Source organism: Corvus hawaiiensis, chromosome 8, assembly GCF_020740725.1.
Source record: "Corvus hawaiiensis isolate bCorHaw1 chromosome 8, bCorHaw1.pri.cur, whole genome shotgun sequence".
In the NCBI taxonomy this organism is placed as follows: Eukaryota; Metazoa; Chordata; class Aves; order Passeriformes; family Corvidae; genus Corvus; species Corvus hawaiiensis.
Genome location: NC_063220.1, coordinates 8,463,133 through 8,485,653, shown reverse-complemented (window position 1 = coordinate 8,485,653; position 22,521 = coordinate 8,463,133). Strand labels below are relative to the sequence as shown.

Sequence of the window (22,521 nt, the reverse complement as noted above, 5' to 3'; positions counted from 1 at the left end):
TCCAGAATAGTTTTTAGCTTTGCCCACTGAAAGAGCTTACAAACCTCTGTTTTCTCCTTCAGCTAAAGAAGTGTTAGCAATTCCACTTTAAGGGAGGAACAGTGTGGTGGCTCAAACAGCAGATGTGCTGAGAGACACCTCACACTCCTCTGAGACCACTGGTGTGCCGAGGAGGAGCTGGCAGCAGAGTCCAGCTTGCCCAAATCCCGTCTTCTGTATTTGTCAGAAGGCTGGTCTGTTGTAATGTAATTACTGCAGGCTGAATTGATTCCTGCATTTCACATCATGGCAAAATTACATAAAGAGTTATTATTTTCTTCAGTGGGAATAAATGTCATTGTGTCACTATTTTATTCTGAGCAAGCACGGTTTGCCAGGGGTCTTCAGGGGGCACCATTTACAAAGCCCCATCTTCCTTCCATGTGTCAGGTAAGGACAGCATCTCTGCTGAAGCTACTTGCCACACTATCACATCTGATCTATGCATGGTAAATCTCAAGTGTGACTATGATCACTCAAGTGGTCTGAGTAAGTTACAATTGGAAAAAATTATTTTCAGTATATGTTGCTTGGACTGTCCTTTTTTCAGCATGTAGCACAGTGGTGTCTCAGCTGGATCTGAGACATTTAGATCCTACAGCTAGGGACACACTGGTACAGTTATTACAGAACCTACATGTAGGTAAGCCCAAAGCTCTTGCTAACAACTGCAGGCAAGTCACATCAGCCTCGTGCAGTTCCTGGGATGTCGCTCCTGATCAGGCTCCATGCTAACAGCACTGTCCTCAGTTACCTCTGTCACTCAGTTACCTTGCAGGAAGACCTGGATAGGCTGGAAGAGTGAGCTAACAAGAACCTTATTAAGTTCAACAAGGTCAAGTGTAATGTCTTGCACCTGAAAAAACAAAATGCAGAAGTGCAGCACAAGCTGGTATCTACCCATCTGTGGAGCAGCTCTGTGTAAGAGACCTGGGGCTCCTGGTGGACAAGCAGCTCATCATGAGTGAACAGGATGCTGCTGCAGCAAAGAAAGCCAGCAGGATGCTGGGCTGCATCAACAAGGGTATCACCAGCACAGATAAAAAGTATTTGCTCCACTCACTGCTTGCCAGGCTACGCCTGAAATGCTGTGTTGACTTTTGGTCCCTGCTACACAAAAGAGATGTGGACAGGCTGGAGAGGGACCAGAGAAGAGCCACAAAGATCATCAAGGCTTGAGAAGCTTGACATGGAAAGAATGGCTGAGAGAAATGGGCTTGCTCAGCTGTCAGAAGAAAAGGCTTGTGGGAGGCTTTATCACCACATTCCAGTATTTACAGGGTGGCTACAAAAAAGATGGAAATTCTTTTTTTTTTTACAAGGATTCCCATGGAAAAGACAAAGGGTAATGGATACAAATCACTTCTGGGGAGATTCCAGTTAAGACAGAGCAGTAAAATGTTTCACAGTAAGAAAAATCAGCCATTGGAATAATCTCCCCAAGGAAGTGGTAGATTCCCCAAAGCTGGGCAATTTTAAGATCCAGCTGGACAAGGGTGCTGGGTCATCTTGTCTAGATGTTTTAAGCCACAAAGAAAACCTCATTTTTTTTGAGAGAGGTTTGAATGACAGAGAAGTATTTCTAAATGCCTTACTGGTATTAGTTCTTCCTAGGCATGAGGATTATTGGGCTAATCTTAGGGACAGAGGAACAAGGGGCAGGGAGATGATGAAGGCTGTATGATCGTGACTACCCTGTCTCCCTGCAATCTCCTGCATACAAGTGTGCCTACTCTGATATGCAACGCTGAGCAATTTGGCACGTGGATTTCCTGAAATCCCTCGAAATCCCACCTAGTTTTCCCTCTTGTTGTAAGAGCTGATACACTCAGCTTCTGCTCAGGCTGGAGCTGAGGGCTGGAGGTTCATGTGAGCCAGGAAGAGTCTTTCCTCTGACTTTAGTAGGGGGTATCTAAACCACCAAGAGAAAACTCAGCAGCCCTTAGATGTGTTGTTCACTTTTCTTTTGAGAATGCTTAGTTTGGCAGACAGGATCCTAGACTTAAACACAGATGATTTAGACTGAAATGCTGTCACAGCCAGATGCCAAATGACTTAAGGCAAAATAGTTATGCTTCAGCTACTTCTCTGTGAACAGAGATAATTATTCCTTGTTGCACAGAACATGTAAGAATAAAATCCATCACTGATTTTATACACTAAAGTACAACAATGTAGGCACTAAAATAGACCGGATTAATTTATTTTTGGCGACAATTTAATTGCATAGCACTGGGAACACCTGAGATCCTGTCTGAGTAGTAGCATAAAACTGCAGCAGTCTTGAGGATGAAGTGTGTTTTTCCTTTTAGACACTTGAAGGTAGGAAACAGAAGTTGAAGAAAAGGAGAAAACACCTTGTATAGAAAAGAAAGAGGAGAAAGGACAAAGGAAAGTGAGTATAGGTTGGAAATGGGAGTTGAAGTGATATCTCTTCCAGGCTGCAGGGCAAAATTCAAATACTTTAAAATACAAATGTCGCAGTGACCACTACTGACCACTATCCAGGCTAGCTCCAGCGGTGTGCAGCAGGAGTGGGGAGCAGCTGAAGGCTCTCAGCTGTAAAGCTGCTCCTCCGGAGCTCAGCTCAGGGGAGCTGAAACCCCAGACACAGTAGCTGTCAGGACGAGGGAGAGGATAAAAAGTAGCAAGGAGGCTTGCCACAGGAGGTAATCCAACTTCATTGGAGGGAACGCACAGAGGACAAGCCCAGAACAACTCCGGGGAACATCTTATAAAGGGAGGTGTTACAATGGGGATGGCTTAACAGGGGACCAATAGAAATCCTTAGGGGAGGGATAGGGACAAGGATAGACATTTACTTAGGCCAATAGCCTCAAGGGGTGGAGGGAAAGGGATCACATGCCCCAATGGGGCGTCGAGGTTTAGGGGATTTCCAAAGGGGGAGGTATCTAGAGGGGTAGGGTCTCGGGGGATTGACGGGGACCATATAAGGGTAAACTGGGAGGTTTCAGGTGATTGACACTGAACCTTCGGGAACAACAGGAGGGGTTTGGGTGATTGATAGGGAAAGAGCTAGAACAAGGGGAGGAGAACAACCATGTAGGGAGCACCGGGGGAGCGGCTTGGGTCTGGGACAAACCAACTGGGAATAGGAGTGGGAAAGGTAGGGGTGAGCCATTGGGTACAGAGAACATATAAAAATACAATAAAAAACCTTGCATCACCACACAAATGCATTAATTTTATGTATCGAATTTCATTTTTTTGCCTAGATCTCAAAGCCATTTTCTGAATTTGTGTTAAATAAATTGGGGTTACTGGTTACATCCACAAAGATGCTCAGAAGCCTGAAGCACCTCTGCTATGAGGTCTGGCTGAGGGAATTGGTGCTGTTCAGCCTTGAGAAGTCTCTCGGGAGACCTGGGAGCACCTTCCAGTACCTAAAGGTACAAGAGAGCTGAAGAGGGACGTTTTACAAAGGCAGGTACTGATAGGATGTGGGGGAATGGCTTCAAACGGAGAGAGGGTGGGTTTAGATTAGAGGGAAGAAATCCTTTACTGTGAGGGTGATGAGGCCCTGGCACAGGTTGTCTAGAGAAGTTGTGGATGCCCCATCCCTGGAAATGTTCAAGGCCAGGTTGGATGGGGCTTGGAGAACCCGGAGTAATTGAAGTCTCCTCCGGCCGCGCCTCCCTGGCCGCGAGTGCCGGGATGGCGGCACTGCCGGCTGCGAGGGGCCGGGCAGCACATGCCCCGCTCCTCCCCTAAGGAGCGGGATCCCGCCTGGGCGGGGCGGAATGAGCGGCTCGCACCCGCCGGGAGGGGCTGGAAACGTCCCTGGCCTCTGGGGGCCGTTGCTTTTTCTCTTGCCGCCGACGGTCCTCGAGTGAGCGGCCGGCGCGGCCTTCCGCGTGGGCAGCGCTGACGGCGGGGAGGCGGCCCGGGGTGAGCGCTGCTCCGAGGGGAGAGAGGGGCAGGGGGCGGCCCGGGGCGAGCGCTGCTCCGAGGGGAGAGAGGGGCAGGGGGCGGCCCGGGGCGAGCGCTGCTCCGAGGGGAGAGAGGGGCAGGGGGCGGCCCGGGGCGAGCGCTGCTCCGAGGGGAGAGAGGGGCAGGGGGCGGCCCGGGGCGAGCGCTGCTCCGAGGGGAGAGAGGGGCAGGGGGCGGCCCGGGGCGAGCGCTGCTCCGAGGGGAGAGAGGGGCAGGGGGCGGCCCGGGGCGAGCGCTGCTCCGAGGGGAGAGAGGGGCAGGGGGCGGCCCGGGGCGAGCGCTGCTCCGAGGGGAGAGAGGGGCAGGGGGTGGGCGCTTCGCTTTCCCCCGGGGAAGGAGCCGGGAGCGGCCCGGGGGTGCGCGCTTTGCTGAGGGGAGAGAGGGCCGGAGGTGGCCGGGGGGGCTGCGTGCTTGGCTGGAGGCCGTGGGACGGGGGTGTCTAATTTTGTTCTGAGTTAATTAAAATGACTTAATTTAAATAGCACCTGTTAAATTGCAGTTGTTGAAAGCACGTTTCTGGTTGAGTTGGTTTGCAGTGTCACTTCGAAGACTACTCTGCTTTATTCGCAGGTTCATTTTATTTTGTTTTCTCCAATATTTTTCATTTAAAACAATTATTTTGTGTGTTATCATTTGGAAGATTTGGTGCTGAAAATGCATTTCAGCAGAGCCCAGGGCAGTGGTTCTCCTCAGGTTCCCGGCCATGAGGAACCCAGGAGTGTAGCCTGTGGTTTTTATTACTACAAACTTTTTTACTGAAAGTACAGTGAGGTTTTCTCCACAGAGAGACAGCGAGCTTCACATGTAGGTGGTGATGGCCACTCCTGCTTGTCAGTGTGTTCCTCTCTCCGAAAGGAATTTTTATCATTCAGTCTGTAATGCTCATTGTTGAGCTCTTTAATGCAGAAACTATTTTGCTCTGCAAACAAAAGAAATAGATGGTAGAGAATTAGCCTTCCAAAATGAATGTTTAAATATATGTTCGGAACATGACCCAAAAATACTTTGTGTGCCTGCCTGAATTAATCTTTAAATCCATGCTTTTGCAGTTACCTGGCCCACAGCCACCTTTGGTCATACTCTAATGTGAGCCTTTACATGATGGCAGAACCACTTAATCTTCAACATAATGAAGTTACAGATGGAGATTTAAGCAACAGGGTCACAGGTACCAACTTACTGTTGAAAAGCTTCTAGTTTTGAGGCTGAGTTTCTGAAATATCTAATAAAAACCAGTATTTTGTAAGCAAACAATACAGGGTATTTTTGACAAGTGCAGAAACAGTAGAGAAAGTTTTAACAGCAGTACAGGTGCAGTAAGAGAGACTTTGTCCAAAGATTGACAGAGGTATCTTGACTTTATTCTTCTGTGATTGTGTATATGCTTGATTATTGATACACATCATCAGTATGAGTATGGCTTATAAATACAACTCCTAATTATCCAAACTTGTGCCAGCTGAAATGCCTTAGAAACTAAAAAACCCCACCAGGATAATTGAAGTATTAGGGAGTTTGGACCAATATGTGGGAGTTTCAGTTCCTTCAGTAATATTTCTTGCCTCTTAAGTGCCTCTGTACTGTCTGATCCATGATCTCTTACTCCAAGTTGGGGAGAGGGAAAGGCTTCATTTTGGAAGATCTGAGTTAGCTTTGTATACAAACATCTTGGGCCTGGAGAGTTCATGCAATTTGATTTCATGTTAGTCAAGAGTTTTAGTTCAGGCAAAGTTTACAAGATTAACTTGCTTCCAGGTGCGAGGAAAAGGCCGTGTAAGCTTTATGTTGTCTCTGTGGAGACCTTGGATAGGCCTGCCAGACTGGAGCAAGCTCTGACTGGCATGTGTAGCCTAGAACAGAAACAAATTCTTTGAAGGTGGATTAGTTTCCTAGTAGGAAACTTGAAAAAGCAGTTCTTAGTATATTGATATGCAGGCTAAGCTGAATGTCTTGTAAGAGTTGTTTGGTAAAGATAAAATTCGCAGGGAAGACCACAGGGTTTATAAGGCACTCAGTGGAAAGTCAGAATCTCTTTGTTTCAGAGTGTTTGTTTCTCAGTACTGAGCGATAAGCGCAGAAGGTGAAACTGTTATTTTAGTAATACCACTGATTGCATTATTGAATAAATATGGTATCAGAGTGAAAACAAGTGACTTCCAGAGTGTGTCGTGGTCCAGGCATCTGCATTCACTCAAAGGGGCTGGCAGAATAGTAGGAGTAGCCAAGAACCTTGTTTCTTCCTGCAAATATTCCATGACATAGGCACGTGTTAGTGTTGTTAATCAGATCCCTTTGCAAATACTTCTGCTTCTAGGAAGTTCTATGGAAGACAAAACTGGTAGAGAGAACTGCATAGCTGCAGCTGATAAAGGAAATACTGTGAGTTATTTCACTTTATAGTTGCCCCAAGTATTCTGAGCATTTCTAGATAGCAGAAATTATCAGCATGTATTTCTCTTTCTAGAACTTTGAAGTTTTGTCTCTCTTTGTTGTCATATTTTTGTATATTAAAATATTTCTACCCTAATGGGCAGCTTTTTTACAGTAAAAATGACTTCAGGTTTTTCTTCCACAGGTGTCACATTCTAATTGGATTAATGGGAAGCCAAAGAAATTGCAATATTCCTCTAAGAGTGCTTTTTCTATTTGCTATGATAAGAGTTTCTTGAGTCTGTTAGTACCACCCCCTAAAGGGGGCACTTGCCATCATTGTGGTCTGTTTGGTAAGTGCCTGTTGTCCTGTAGTCTGTGACATACAGTACATTTATCAGTGAAACCAGGTCAGGTTTGCTCAGAAATGCCTTAAAATTGATGTATATTTTTAATTCTCCAACACAAGGATAGACTATTCAGAACATAGTTGGAGTAACAGAACTGACAAGCAGAAGAGAGCATCTCTTTATCAAAAGTTGTGGTTTTTTTTCCTTAACTGTAGAAGGAATTTGGATCATTGGGGCAGCAATGTCTGATAGCTGTATGTGAATACAAATAGCTATTTGTATGTGCTTAGAATTGCAGGAGAGGTGTTTTGTAAAGCGATTATTTAAACAGGTGTTGTCCCTTCCAATATGTGTTTTGCTCAGACTTCTTTTTTTTGTCTGTTTTGGGTTTTTTTAGGAAAGCTCAGATGTTCACAGTGTCTGCAAACATACTATTGCTCTGCAGATTGTCAGAAAAAAGATTGGCCAGCACATCGAGTAGTTTGTGATCCCATTAAACAGAAGTAAGTTTGTTGAAAGTTCTGCCAGATAATCTTCATAGAAAGACAATATCCCTCCCACTACAACATATATGACCATGGGAAGGCACTCTTACAGTAAAATGTGTTGCTTTTTCTTAGGCTAGTACTGCATTATCTTATGCCTGTCGTTATTACATATTACCATATTTGTAATTCTGCATATTCTTGGATAAGGAATAAGTGTTGGCAAAAATCATGTACAATGAACACAGCCTTTCATCTCTATTTGCAAGTAGATTGTATTATTAATGCTACTTGTCAGTCTTTTGTTCTTCAAATTTGACATGTTTTTCTTTGATTACAGTTTAAGTAATAGCAAAACCAAGACAGGAGTTTATCTTAAGGTATGGAATACGATTTTCACTATGTCTTGAATGGATCTGGTGTGAGTGAGTGGCAGTGTGCTTAATTTAACCTGTACAGGAGAGGGACAAGTTGCTCCTTTTAGAACGATCAGTGCTTCAAATGAAAAGTTACTGGAGAAGTATTCAGAAAAATGTTAGTTCTGGAGCTCTTAGAAGCACTATCAGACAACTCTGCTTTTGTTTGAAAAAAACATTTGTGAAAAAGTTAAAAACAAAGACGTGTATGATGTTGCTAGAGAGATACTTTGGGAAGGAAACAGATGTAGTGTGTCCAATTCAGAAAACTTTTGGTGTCTTGTTTCTGGGAAAAAGCCGTGAGCTGATTCTTAGAGGCTTGGAAATTTATTAGAGAAATACATTTAATGTAGTATTACACAGTAACAGATGCAGATAAGCTGTTGTTCCTTTGCTGTAGAAGGAACTAAAGATGACAGTTCTCCTTTGTAATGTTTTGAAGCCTCTCTTGATCTTACTTTAAGCCAAACATTTCTTCCAGTCTTCTTATGAACTCTTCTGCAGGAGTTGATTTTTCTGTCCTTGTGGCTTCTTGGGATCACATTTATGAAGATGAATAAATGTGCATACCTCTAACTAGCCTCATCTTTGCACTGTAGAACTCCTTTGTCATGTACTTCTTTGAAGTAGTTTATTCATCTGTTTCGAAAGGATTTATTCATGTCATGAGACTTCTTTTAGTTCATCCTGTTAGTTCCTGCTGTGTGTGTACTTCTGACTGTGTTCTAATGAAACTGATGGTGAGGGCCCTTTATACCAAATGGTTGTACAATATGAATAAAAAATTTGCAGTCACTTTATTTTCAAAGAACAGAACGTTGTTTTTCTTTTCCTTTGTTCACTTTTTGAAGCTTGCATAAGTTCTGCAGGAGTAAGAGAGCTTAGATTGCATGTTGAATGTTAATTATGTGGGTTACATTAAATTATTAGACTTCTTAAAAATGGATGCCAGCAGTTAAAGCAGTAGCTATAATCTACTCTGGGGTGGTAAGGTTACGAGGAAGCAGATGGAATTAAATTCTTCTTATTTATGAGAGCATCATAAGTGGGAATTTCAGCTCAGTTGTCCCATAAAACAGATGTGAGGAGGTGAATGCGTGAGTCTTCAGCACTTGTTTTTCATTGATGTTCAGTATATCTCTGCATTGTTTCTTGAAGTTTGTTATTACAAGGAGCTACAGCTGAACAACTCCAGTTTAAACATAACTTGTACCTGTTACAAATAGGGTAATTCAGCTTCTGGGGATTCTTGCTGTTTAACTTAATTTCCCAATTCTGTAGAAGAGAGAGCAGAAGTTAGTTGAATTGATAGCACTTCAATCCCCAACAACAGCTTTAACTCTAATATGCAAGACAATATTTCTGAAGGCCTTAATTATTTAGTCACTTAGATGGGGGGGAAATAATCTGCTATCCCCTCTTGTTCTAATTATAATTATTTCCAGTCCATTAAGTGTTTCTTTGCCAATTATGGTCCAAAAGGAAAAGGATAGAATAAACGCGTTGCTAGCTTTTTTTCCCAGCTGATGGGAAAGCACTGTTCAGTAACTGGTGTTGATATATTACAGGAGGAAGTGAGGTTGAGTTTTGCTGTAGATGTTGTTCTTCCAGATTCTGGTAAGTGCTTGGTTGTGTGGGTAAAAAATCCCAACACAATTAAGGCTTTTATGTTCACATCCCTCCCCAACACTTGTAAAAGGCAACTGTTTTTTCTTTTGCCCTCCTCCCTCTTGTCACTCTCCCAGTCTCTCCCTTGACTTTTGTTTTTCAATTTTATTTTATTTCACCTTTCCATAAAATGTCAGTGCCTGAAATACCTTGTTAAGCTTAATAACCTTAAATTTTAGTGACATCACTTTTCCAATAGAATTGTATTAACTTCAGTGTGTTCTGGATTATGTTGTTTATTTTTCTCTTTTAATAGATGCATGAAAACTTGGTACCATTTTGTTTCTTTCTCATGCATTTTAACTCTTTAAAAATTGCAGTATCAATTTCTAGTTCCGTGTAGGATTTTACCAGCTTTCATTATATTTCATACATGCTCACTAAGGATCTCAAAGAAAGAACAATCATTGGATATTTCTGTATCCAGCTGGAGAACACTATAAGCATGTTTGTATTTCCAGCTTACGAAGCCTCGGTGAGAGACAAGACAAAGCACCAGACCCTTGAGGAGTCAGACTTAAGATTTTCAGTTGAGCTGGGTGGCTTTGATTGTCAAAGCAGATCAATGCATGCAAGGTGTACCTTTTATCATGTGGAAGATTCTATTGTTTAGATTTTCCTCTGGCTGCAGAGCAGGAGCAGTGTGGTGCCAAGAGCATATTCATTTCATTGATCTGCAGCCCACAGAAACTTCGAAGGATGTGGTGGTTGATTGTCTTAGCTTGCTAAATTTCTTCAGGTGCAGGAAGCTTATCTCCATGTTGTACTGTGCAGTCTGTCAGAGAATGATTCACCTTGGTCCCATGTAAATTCAGCTGATTCAGGGTTGTGCTTATTTCACATTTGGTTGCTTCACAGCACACTAGTGGCGAAGTGATATATAACCTCCCAACCCTTTGGAGAGAAGATCACATAAATATCACTGCATTCTTGAAATGTTCCACACATTCATTCCAGACTTTACAAGCAACTGAAACACCTGTATTGAGGTTTTCATTTGCAAATAATGGTATTGAAAGTTTGGAATACTGCTTCATGCATCAGAAATGGAATATGTAATAGCTAAGAAACCAAGATTTACAAAGACAGCTTAACTAAATCATTACACACTCAGTGTTGTTTATAATGAGGTGAGTTACAAATCCTTGTGTCTGAAAACCTGTAATGAGTTTTTCAGCTAGCAGTCTTTAATGACTGCAAGTAAATGTTGATTGTTACTGCTTTGCTCATTTTATGAAGTCAAACAGTCTTGGAGCTGTGAATGTGCTCAGAAGACTCAAGAAGTTGAGCTAGTCTGAAATTACTTTTGTTTTGCATTCTAAACATATTAAGTGCTGAGCAAATAAATAGAACGTGTTCACGTTGTGATAGGGATATAGGTCTGGCTCAGAGGATGGTTCTGAAGTGGAACTACCTGATGGCTATTTTGTATAGTAAATCACTTATTCTTGCATGTCTGTTTTAGAAGACTGCCTAAATAAGGTTCCCTTAGAAATGAAGTCGCATTTAACTCCAGGAAGTGATGCCAGAGGAGACTCTCCAAGAGGTAAGCAAGCAAATCAAACTAAACTTGTGGAATTTTAGGTCCTCCTGTGCTGCATGATATCCTAGCTGCTCACTAGCATCACCTCATACTTTAAATGGTTGGCTAATGGAGATTCCTTCAGGTTGCTACTGACATTAGCTCATACCAGCTCATATTACTTTCTAATAGTATAAAATATTTGTTTAGTAATTATTATGTGAGCATTAATTTCATAGTATGACAGGAGTCTTCAAAGTCCAAAGCATCAACAAAAAGAATAAACTGTTTCAGTATGTTTGTATTTTCAAAGTCAGCTAGCTTTTGATTGGCAACCTTTTTTCTTTTTCTGTGCAGTATCAGAAAACCATTCAAAGAGAAGTGAAAAAAAATTACCTGAGGATGAAGACTCTCCTCACTGTGCTAATTCAATTGCCAAGTTTGTCTCTTTAAGTATCGGAGATGAATTTTCTGGTGTGGTTTCCCACATTCAAAATCCAGAGACCTTTTTTTGTCAGCGGATGCAAAGTGCCCGTAAGTAATGGGTTGGAAATGGGATGTAGGATGCCTAGTATGGCATTCTTCTCTTTGGTAGGGAGTGGCTGGAGGAAGGTACTGCTGGTCTTGGAGGTTGACCTGAAATGGTCATTCCATGTAACTATAGTCCATGCCTCAGTCAGTTAAGAGCCATGCTGGTACAGAGGATAATTTCTGGAAGTGTTAGGTGTTAGTATCACTTACTACTCTGAAAGGTGATAATTTGTTTGAGTAGTGCAAAGTAGAAAAAAGATATAGCTTGGATTTTAGCAGTCAGAAGTCAATTTGTATCCAAATACTTAATGTTAAATACGTTCACTCGGGTGTTCCAGAAATGCATTTGAGTTTGTAATGACTTTGTTTATTTCTGTATACCTTGTTATTCCCCGTAACTGTTTAACAAGCGTTTTCTTAAGGACTGTGCATGGACGGAACTTCTTGTTTCATAGCATGGGGAAAATCTGTGAGTATGAGAAAGTCAGTGCCCAAACCCTGTGTTTCGTGTTTTCTGATAGAGGAAAACATGACTCTCTAGTGGGTCAGAGCATGAGGCTGCAGGGACTTCACATGTATCTTCCACAGTGCCCATAAACACGTGTCTGGGGGAGAATAAAGAGCAGAGTAAGTTGTGAGATATCTCATCCTCCCAGTGCTGTCTCAGCCAGCAGGTTTTCTTCAGCTAAAAGACTTTTGGCAGCTGGATGTGATCTGGTGTATCTCCTACAGTAGGCTTTTCTTCTGTGTCCATGTACAGCCTTTTAATTCTGGGTAATCAATAGCAAAGTGTGTCCTTTGGGAAGGAGTGACCTACCTCATCATCTGCCTATTGTTGGAAGGGCTGTCTGTCTTCCTTGGTTTCTTCTTGGCATGCCTCCACTAGCTTGGTTTCAATTTCCACTTGGCTTCAGTTTTGTCCCTTCGCTGAAAAAGTCCATCACTGGTGTCCCTGTCTGTTCAGTGCTGTGATTCCTCAGACACACACGAGGACTCTCTTTGATGCTACTGATTGAAGAGCCCTAGTCTGATCAATGTTAAACATTTGAAATAATCTCCATTTGACTACAAGATATCTTCCAGGCTTTGAGCTTAATTATTTTGTGATAACTGCAAGACAGGCTGTGTTCCAAAACCTATGTATTTTAACATCAGGTCAACTTGCTGAGCTTGAAGTGTCTCTTAATGAATACTGTGAACAATTTCCCAGTAGTCCATCTTTCCGTCCTGCTGCTGGCAATGCGTGCTGTGCCCAGTTCACAGGTAAATATGGAGTGAAAGTACTAAGCTATGTCACTTAAATGTATTACCAGAAAGATACACGTTGTACTTAGGTTTAGAAATGTTTCATATGGAGTTCGCCTCTGGTTTTTAGCTGTGGATAATGCTTGATCATGATTTAAAAAATTATATCTATAAAATACCAATTTTAAAATGTCCCTTTATTGAGCAAACTCTTAACACTGGATTCAGATTATTTAGAATAGCTTTTTAAGAGATCATGGAGAAATTTGGGGTTTTTATGTTGCTAAGTACTGTTTCTCCAGGGTTGGAAATAAGTATATCTTTGAAATTTTAGGCCCCAAAAAAAGCAGAGAAGAAATGGGGTTATATGTAATGATGCGTCTCTGATAGACTGCTTCTCAAAATGCTATTTAGCCAACACCTGGTAGTCCTGAACTGTATGGAGATGGATACATTTTTATATTGGTCTGTCAAAAAAACCCCATTCTGTTCTCAGATGTTACATCTGTATCTTCCTTTCTAGAAGACAACCTTTGGTATCGTGCTGCTGTTAGAGCTTATGCTTCTGAAGACACTGTTTTGGTGGACTATATGGATTATGGTAATTCTGACTCTCTTCCACTGGCCAGACTTCGTCCTATTATTCCAAGCTTAATGGACTTGCCAGCTCAAGCCATAAGATGTAGCCTGGCAGGTATGAAGTAAATGATAAGCAGTTTCAAACTAGATAGGGGGAAAACAAGTGGTATTAAATAACCATCACACTGAAATATGGGGAAGGATGGAGGTAATGGTAGGCATTATTTCCAGAATTCTTAACTGTCATGGCATATTTACAAAATATGACAAATATTTCATAATGTACTCGCAGTTATTGTACCTTTGCACACATTGGTGAGACTGGGACTGACCTCAGAATCTTTCCATCCTGTGTGACTTTCTAGGTGTAAAGCCACCGTTAGGAACATGGACCTCAGAAGGTATTTCTTACATGAAAAAGCTGGTGAAAGACAAAGTGTTGTCAGTAAAAGTAGTGGATAAAGAGAGTTCTAGATCTGTGGTGGAGCTTACAGATGCATCAGTTACTCCAGTAGTGAATATATCGAGCCTTCTCGTCAAGGAAGGCTGTGCAGCTGAGGAACTGCGGATGGCGTTACCAGCAGCCAGAGTGAGTGATGTTGAGCAAGCCAATGGTGAGTATGAACACATCTTGCTGCACTGGCATTATTTAACCTCCTGCTAGAGTGGGTACAGAGAATGCAAGCTCTTAACTGGTAAGAGCTTTTCGGTCTGGCTCATCAAGTCTAGCCTTCACAAGTCTGAAGTTTAGCCATGGCAACTTAGTAAAGAAACTGTGTGTCTGTATGTGTTTGTGTCCAGGTGTGCACACTTAACAAAGCTGTAATTGCCTGCTTTTGGAAGTTGGTGCTTACTCTGGTTAGAAGTTCTTACAGTTTCCAGTTGAAGTGGGATATGACTAGTAGTTATCACCTGCCGGTTCTTAAGCCCTTGTCCATTAGTGCAAATAGTATTTCCTGTTTTCATCTTCATTGTCCTTGTCTTGGGGTGACTTTGTGATGTGTATCCCGTATCGCTGCCCAGAAGTTAATTCTTGTGCCTTTCTATGCCTTTAAACCGAGCCTGAGAGGGGGAAGGAAAACTGAGCAAAACTTCTCAAAGCAGTTTGCAGCTTGTTCAAGGTCACATAGAGACCTTGTACTTCGTTGGTTTCTTGGTTACCTCTCCCCTTTTATTAAATTTCCCTCACTGAGCGGGAGCTGCTGAATGCAGGTTTGAAACAGTGTGTTCTCCAGTGCGCCATGATTTAGTGTTCCCATGACCTATTCTACAACATGTGTCTGTGTTCCCATGATCTATTCTACAAGCTTCTGTTAGGTACTTGAGCATAATATATAGTGCAAATTTCTGCAACCAGTTTTTCTAGTAATCTTTTTTGTTCTTCCTCCTTAGATTGTTTCCAGTAGTTTTGGTGACAGATGTTTCCCTTTTCTATTGCTCCCTGCCCTGTTTCCAGGGACAAAGGTTCCCCAGTATCCCCCTTGCTCAGGCTGTTGCCACCTAGTCATTACCTCTTTGTGTGATTACTCTTCCCTGTTACCTGTGGCTAATTCTCTTTGGTAGTGAGGAAATACATTAAACAACTAGCATATTTCTCTTACTTGGTTTTACTCTGCAAGGAGGCTCTCACTAGTAGTTAGTCTGTTGGACAATTTACAACAAGAAATTTGAGAACGTGAATGAGCATTCAGGATGGTTTTTTTTCCTGTAAAAGTTACTTAATTTCTTTTCATTCTCTGCTTTTCTCTGTTCTCTCTAGAGGACACAGCGAACAAAAGAATGTGCCAGTGGGTTAAGTTAACTCTTAACCAAATGCTTAGTGTCATAGTGTGTACAGTGTACAATCCTGGAGAATTCTACTGTCAGATTTCAAACAGCCATGGTAAGTTTATTCAGCTTTATTCTTTCTAATCATTTCTTTGCCTTCTGATTTGTCATTTATTATAGTTATAATGAATTACTATGTCAAGTAAGCTTATAGCACAAAGGCTTCTCTCTGAGGTTTTTATCTAAGAATACAAGTGGAGTGACAAAGAAATTGGATCATGGTATTGAAATCTGAAAATGTTGAAGATAAGCAGTAGAGGAAAGTAGAAGAGTTACCATAACCTAGCCAAAAGATATCTTACAATTTTTTTCTCTGGATGAGTGGCCAGGCATTGGAATAAGTTGCCCAGGAAGGTGGTAGAGTCATTGTCTCTGGAAGTGTTCAAGAAGCATCTACATGTGGCACTTGGGGATATGGTTTAGGGGTTGTGATGGTGGTGCTGAGTTGATGGTTGGACTAGATGATCTTGAAGGTCTCTTCCAGCCTTCCATGATTCAGTGATTCTGTTAATAAAAGCAAATAAGTGTCATGTTCCCTGTGCCAAGACAACAATTACTGGAGCTCTCTTCTAGAACTCTCTTGGAATTTATAAAAATTTAAAAAGGTACAATTACTGTAACATGAAAATGAGAAAATGCAGCCATTGAGATGTGACTTCCTATTGGATTAGTTAAAAAGTAATTTTGTTTCTCTACCAGAAGTCTGTATAAAGACTTCTGATAGCCACTGGCTTTTTAAATGCTAGAAAAAGAATGTGACAAAATTCAGTGAATGAAGTGGGAGCCAAAGGCATTCAAACGAAAAATACGGGGCAGTTCTTAAAAAGCGAGGGATGTTTGTTCCTTGACTTCTGTAGTCAAGGAATACATTTGAAGGTGTACAAGTAAACTGCACAGTGAAAAGTATTGATAAAGTTAAAGTCAGCTTATTTTGTTGATCTCATCTTTTTTTTTTTTTTTTTCTAATTTTCAGAGTTACTTGCTCTAAACTCACTTAACAAATCATTGTCTGAATACTGTCAGAAAACTCCACCAGATGTTTTTGAACCTAAGAATGGAGACCCTTGCTGTGCTTTTTACTCTGGCAAGTAACAGACTAAAATAGTTTCGTTTTTATAGGGTGAACATGAAAAATTAGCTGATAGTTTGCATTGGCAGAGAACAGCAAAGAATTATATTTATTTATTACAAAATGAAAGCTGGTAGACTTACCAAATGTGTGAAGTAATATTAATTTTTTTAAAACTTTTTTCAAATTAGAGGATGGTAACTGGTACCGTGCTGTGGTGCAAAATGTCACTTCAAATGGAACTGTTCAAGTGAGCTTTGTGGACTATGGAAATACTGAGGAAGTACCACTGGATAATATCCGACAGATCTCGTCCTCATTCCTAGAACTTCCATTTCAAGCAGTTAAATGCTGGCTCTCAGGTGAATCATCTTCTGAATTCTTTCTCTTACGAGAGCTCTTGCATTTAGAGACTTGCTGCTTTGGGGGAAGGTGGTGATGAGAGGGAATAGTGTGCAGAACTCTTGTTCTTTTGGGTTGGTTTGTTTGTTTCTCTTTTCAGCTCCTGCCAGTTCTCTGAGTGATCTGCATGGACTTTGCTTCCTGCTTTACTGGTCAAAGGGAACTTGTTTAGTTCTGCTTCATCTGTAGTTCTTACTGGCTTTTGGTTGTTGCCTTGCTAGGAGTAAATGTGCTTTTGTGCAACTTTATTTCTCAAAATTTTTGCAGGCAAAGGAGCTAATGTGTTTTAATGAAGAAAGTTGGCCTTTCAGTTCTCTTTCGTTTGACTCCTGAAGAGTTTGGCACTGTACTGCTGTTTCTCAATGTTCTGCAAAGTCCTTTTCCACACCATTCAAAATTCTGCAGAATTTTTCTTTCTTTCTGATGTAGTGTACTTGGTTTAAAAATGAAAAATGTGGAAACAGGAAAAAGCTCAAAACCACACTTTAATGAAGTCTTTTGCAGTTCCCCCACCTACCCACCCTTAAAACACTGAGGTTTTTTTCTGCTCCTTTGATAAAAAGGCATTGTTATACTGATCCAATGACGGTCTTAATAGTAATGTTTGTGCTAAGGCAAAGGATTTACTTGGTTGAAATGTAAAATATAGAAGGAAAAACTTGGGAGTCTGAGGAAATGTGGTCATTTAGAAAAAAGGAGGAAGACCAGTTAACAGGATGAAGGACAATGTATTTCCCTAGGGTAGTAAAAGTAGCCTTGATATTTCAGGGTGTGCTTTAAAAAAATGTTTTTAAAGTATTTTTTTAAGGAAATTATAATGTTGAGGAAGGTCAGCATTAATGAATGGAGATATTTTAACAATTACTTTACTTCCTAGGTATAAAGCCTGGAAATAGCAAATGGAATCCAGAAGCTACAACCAGATTTCATAGGTACACTTCAGGGTTAGAGCTTCAAGCTACAGTAACTTCCCTTTCTGAAGACGGGGCAGGTGTAGAGCTTACGGACAATTCCACAGATTGTCCAAAAATGATCAATGAGATACTAACTTCAGAAAAATTGGCTGTAAAGGAAGTTCTGCAGGATAAAAATAACTTTCCAAAAAACAGTGTTGACCAAAAAGGTAATTAAAGGAATGTTAACTTTTAGATTTAACTAGAGTTTTCAGTATTCCAGCCTTAAACTGTTATTTTCTTGTTTAATTGTAATTAATATCCATGCACAGTTTTGGTTACATTGTCAGTTGTTGCAGTTGAGCACCAGCTGCCCTGCAGGTGGCATTGCAGACAAAAAGAGAAAGATAAAAGTAGCTGTGTTCGTCTTAAATGAATGCTGTTTGTCTCTGTGAGAATTAGAGAAGTTTTCTATGACTGAAACTTTTCTCATGTTTGCTTTTCAAGATCTTATTTTTTCTGAGTTTTTTTTTTTTACTTTAGCTGCTTTTGTATGCAAACAGATTATGAACAGCAAAGTAAGCATCAATTATCTTGGTTCATATTTGTCTTCCTGAAGGGAAGACATGTAGTTGTGTCTGAAATTCAAGAAGTTATTATAAATATAAAATAAAATAACAATTCCTTAAAATATATATATATATATGCTTGGGGGACAGTGATAACACTGCATTTTCTTACAATTTCTATTAGCAACCTCACTTGGGCACTGGAAGTCAATTGAATTGTCTGTAGATGAAACCGTGTCTGTCTGGATAACAGAAGTTGTAAGCCCAGACTTGTTCTATGCTGTACCAGTCCAAAATAGAGGTAAGAAAAAGTGTTCATTGTTCCTAATACCAGTAAGAAGTCACTGTTGCAAGCTAGTTAATAAAATGAATGTGTATAGTGAACTGAACCGTGTAGAAATGTATCTTGGGCAGTAGGAAAATACTGTCAAAGGTGGGAGCAGGAGGGGTTTAAAACTTAAGTATGCCCTTCATTATACCTGAATGTGATTAGTTAGTGAATGTGGGTATTTTCTGTAGGTCAAAAGAAGCTCTTTAAGGAGCTGACTTCACTGGAAGACTATTGTAGATCTTGTAACAAACAGCCCTTCCAGCCAAAACTGGGCGAAGCCTGTTGTGCTCAATTTTCAGGTGAGACAATCATTTGTCCTTCCATTTCCTTGGCCTTTGTAAAACACAGCTTTTGTTTTTGCTTTAGACAAAGGAAAAACACCAACTTGAAAGTGCTTATGGATCTCTTAATTGTGCTTCTTGTCAGTTGGCCTTTTATATATCCACCACAGTATCTAAAAATTCCTGGAAAACTCTACAGTTTCTTGTTCTCAGGATGAACTGTGTTTATGAGGGATTCTTCACACATGACCGTTCTTGTCCCAATCTTTACAGGTAATGGCAATTGGTACAGAGCTGTTGTTCTGGAAGCTTCTCAGTCGGCAGTGAAAGTACTGTATGGAGACTATGGAAACACAGAAACTTTACCCCTTTCAAAGGTGCTGCCAATCACTGATTCCTATTTAAAGCTGCCTTTTCAGACAATTACATGTTCACTTGCAGGTAAAAAAAAACTCCCCAAAATAACCAAAAAAACTCTGACTGGTTTTCTTGAACATTATAAATTTGTACCTGTTCTGGTGGTAATGTTCATTCCTAAATACTGGTAAACTGGTAAACAACATGATGATCTTCTGAAATAATACATTGGTAAACATGGCAAAAGCTGGTTTAGAAAACATGGTTTTAGTTCATTATCTCTAGAATTTAAGCTATTTATATTAGGAAAATTTAGCATCATGTTTTCCAAAACACGTATGTACGATTCAAGTTATATCTTAAAGTAATTATTTATATAACAAACTTGATTTTCCTTTTTTTTTTGCAGGAATAGAGAAAGCTGAGTGGTCTCCATTAGTGCTTGGCAAGTTGAAAAAACTATTATTGAAGCAATGCGTCACAATTACAGTGAAAGGGATTAATGGAAATGTTAATTTAGTAACAGTGGAGAAACATTCTGACAATGGTTCTTTGAATATAGCTGACAAACTTCTAAAGGAGGGTTTGGTCAAACCCTGCAGTGCTGAAAACTTGCATAGTGAACATCAAGGTACATACTTTGGCTTAATTACTTCAGTTTGCTTATTCTGAAGAGCTTGTAAGCACATGGGGTCGCTAAATGACTTTTCCTTCTAAAAATCCTGGACAATGCCACATGTCACCTCTTAAATTAGGGAAGTTGTGTACCTGTGTATTTTGCTCATTCACTTTGGTTTTTGTAGGTAATGGAGGCGAGACCAACTGCTGCTGCATGGAATTAAAAGTGCAAGTAAGATTCAGTCCAAGCAATACTTTCTTTCTTATGTTTCCAGAATTCAAAAGAAACTATGTGTAGGAAGCAAATTGGGAGTAGGGGGATAACAACTAACTGAAACATGGAAGTTGTGTGAAATACATCCTGATACTTTTTCTCCGTTTTTTTTTAGTATATGGTAATAATTAGGGCACCCTGAAGCTGAGGGAGGATAGTGTATAGAGCACACAGACTTCATTAGTCTGTACTTTGCCCCACAGACGGCTCTTACTTCATTTCTTTGGAGTGTGAAGTCTCAGGAGTGGTACTTTTCTCTGTTGTCTAATTTAAGATCCTGATTTCAGTCCTAATTTGAGTATTTAATCAATTAGGTTTGAGGAAGCTGCTTCAGGAAAAAGGAGGGGAGGGACACATACATGGACAAGGGGAAGTCAGCTACAATTCTGCTAGCTTTTTCCCCCTCCAGAAGATTTTACAGCACAAAGGAGCTATATATTTATTGAATTAATATGGTACTTAGCTGAGTTTGTCATGTTAGGATCTACCCCGATCGGAAATCAGCAATTAAAAAAAGGTAAAATTATCTATTTCTGATTCTTTCTGCTTATTCCACAGCTTGAAAAGCATAAACAAGTCCTACTCTTCCTTCTAAACAAGTTTGGGAATCCAGATGGATTCACTGAAATGAAAAAACTGTTAAAACACTAAGTCTCTGACATGCACTATTTCATTTGCATGTCCACCAAGTTGCTCCCCTTCCTTTTTTAGAAGATCAAGAGCTTCAGCTTAAAAAATGAGGGCCACTTCGTGGAAATTCTGCTGTTTAAGTACCTGCATGTATCTGTATGCTTGGATTGTTAGTGTGACACAAATATGTAACTTAGTGGCTTGTAAAGCTGCAAGCTAAATTTTCTGTTCTGTTCTTGGTTTATGCCACCATGTGCTGCTAAAGTTTTTGCTTTTATTTTCCTGTTGAATGCACACAAGTTTATGGAATGGCCATTACATTGTGAGTCTATTCTGCAGACTTGCATTTGAAATTATTGTAAGGCTCACTTAACTTGGTACCATTAATATGACTTGGAAAACTGTATCTCTTTTGATTACTAGCCTTTCAGCCTAATTTCTGGTCTGAAGTTAGACCGAGATTTGTTCTTCATAAACATGATTTCAGTTTCATTAAAGGTTGTATGTTGGCTTGGACTGCCTACAGGTAATTCTCTCTAAAATCAGTAAACACTTTAATGTGCAGCTCATTTTTTGCACTTATGCCGTATAATATGCATCTGTGAATATTATTTTGAAGCTAATTGTATTGAAGCTGTTTTGTGTGTAGCTATGTCATCAGGATTTCTACCCCATCAAGTTTTTCACATCATAATAGAAAATTGACATTCTGGGATATGACAAAAATACTGAATCAAATTATTATCAGATTTTCAGTATTTCTTCAGTTGAATACCTAGTTATCATTTCTCACTAATTCAGGAATGTCAGATTATTATTTGTGGAACACAGTAGACATTTGCTGATTGAAACTGCAGGGTCAGCCTTTTTGTCCACTTATATATACTTCAAGTTTGGGCTTTTGCAGATGGGAAGAATCTTGAGATTAAAATTGTTGCAAAATACTTTCGTTTGACTTAATGTTTATTACACTCAAATTGCCTCAGGTTTTTTTTCCCTGCCTCTTAGTTTTTGTTGCATCATCTTCTTGCAGTTACTAATACTTAGATGAATGCTTGCACTTGGGTTTTTAGAGTTCTGTTCATGCCCCTGGTTCTGAACCAAGATTGTGGCTGTGTCAGGTGTCCTTTGGCTCCCTGGGACGAGAGTGACTTGCACAAGCATTTGCCCACATTCAAAGCACCTCACTGATGTTTTAGTCCTCCCACACCTTTTGTTCACTTGTCCACATCCTCCCTCTGCTAGTAGCTACTCACTGCATTTCAGAAGATGGTTTGCAGTAGCCAAAAGCAGCTGCTTTGTCTGCATTTCATAAGCAGGAGAAAGAACAAGCAAAGGTTCACTTTTCCTCCTTGGGTAAAATAAAAACTGGAAAGTAGTGGTTGGTGTTTCCCGTGGAGTTGTCTGTATGGTGTGGAATAAAAACACCTGGCAGTAATGGGAGACATAAGAGACTTCATGTGGTTCAGATACCTAGTTCACCCCTTCTTTTCAGGAGCATTGGTGTAGGAACAAATCAAGCAAGAAGTGTGGAAACCCGATGGAGTTACTCATGTAGTCTTGGGTTCCTCTTGCATAGTTTTTTTTTTTTTGCTAGTTTTAATCTCTAATTGAAATCTTGTCTTGAAGTGATGAACTGTCATGTATGGATTTTATTTATGTAAATGCCTGTATGGCTATTTCTGAACAAAGAATATTATATGAAACAATAACTTAGACAATAACATCTGTGCTCTTGGAAATAAAATTTCTTTGTTCCCTTCTAGGCAAGAATAACAACAGTGAACTGGAAGTCTAGAAAAACATAGCACTTTTGAAAGGGAAGTAGTATGAAATTAATAAAAATTACCTAGCACTGCAAAACAACCGGGCTTTTTTTATCCTTACAAGATAATTTTCATTTATGAATCACTGTTGCAGAACCTAGAATCTACATTGGTCATTGGGTTTGACTGAAATTATTTATTATTTAGCACTTGGTGTGTTCCTAACTCCACATACTCTGAGGTAGACACAAGGGCATGTTTTGTCTGTGCAATTTGAAAATTACTGATCCGTGTTTAGGTTTTGTGTGGGAAGAGGTGTGCAAGCTCTTCTTTGACTAAAGGAGCTGA

The 22,521-nt window shown here is 40.3% G+C and overlaps 1 protein-coding gene across 1 annotated transcript; it reads left to right on the top strand.

The window, feature by feature from the left end:
• The first annotated feature begins 3,822 nt into the window (after positions 1-3,822).
• Positions 3,823-21,351, top strand: TDRD1 (tudor domain containing 1). The gene is made up of 22 exons (XM_048312058.1): positions 3,823-3,948; positions 4,490-4,560; positions 5,040-5,158; positions 6,305-6,369; positions 6,566-6,713; positions 7,108-7,213; positions 7,536-7,575; positions 9,180-9,228; positions 10,745-10,825; positions 11,159-11,335; positions 12,488-12,595; positions 13,101-13,271; positions 13,522-13,770; positions 14,916-15,038; positions 15,957-16,067; positions 16,244-16,414; positions 18,101-18,217; positions 18,436-18,546; positions 18,802-18,969; positions 19,295-19,516; positions 19,689-19,735; positions 20,336-21,351. The coding sequence occupies exons 3-22, from the start codon at positions 5,089-5,091 to the stop codon at positions 20,426-20,428; spliced, it is 2,427 nt and encodes an 808-aa protein (XP_048168015.1). The 5' UTR covers positions 3,823-3,948; positions 4,490-4,560; positions 5,040-5,088; the 3' UTR covers positions 20,429-21,351.
• Positions 21,352-22,521: the final 1,170 nt, after the last annotated feature.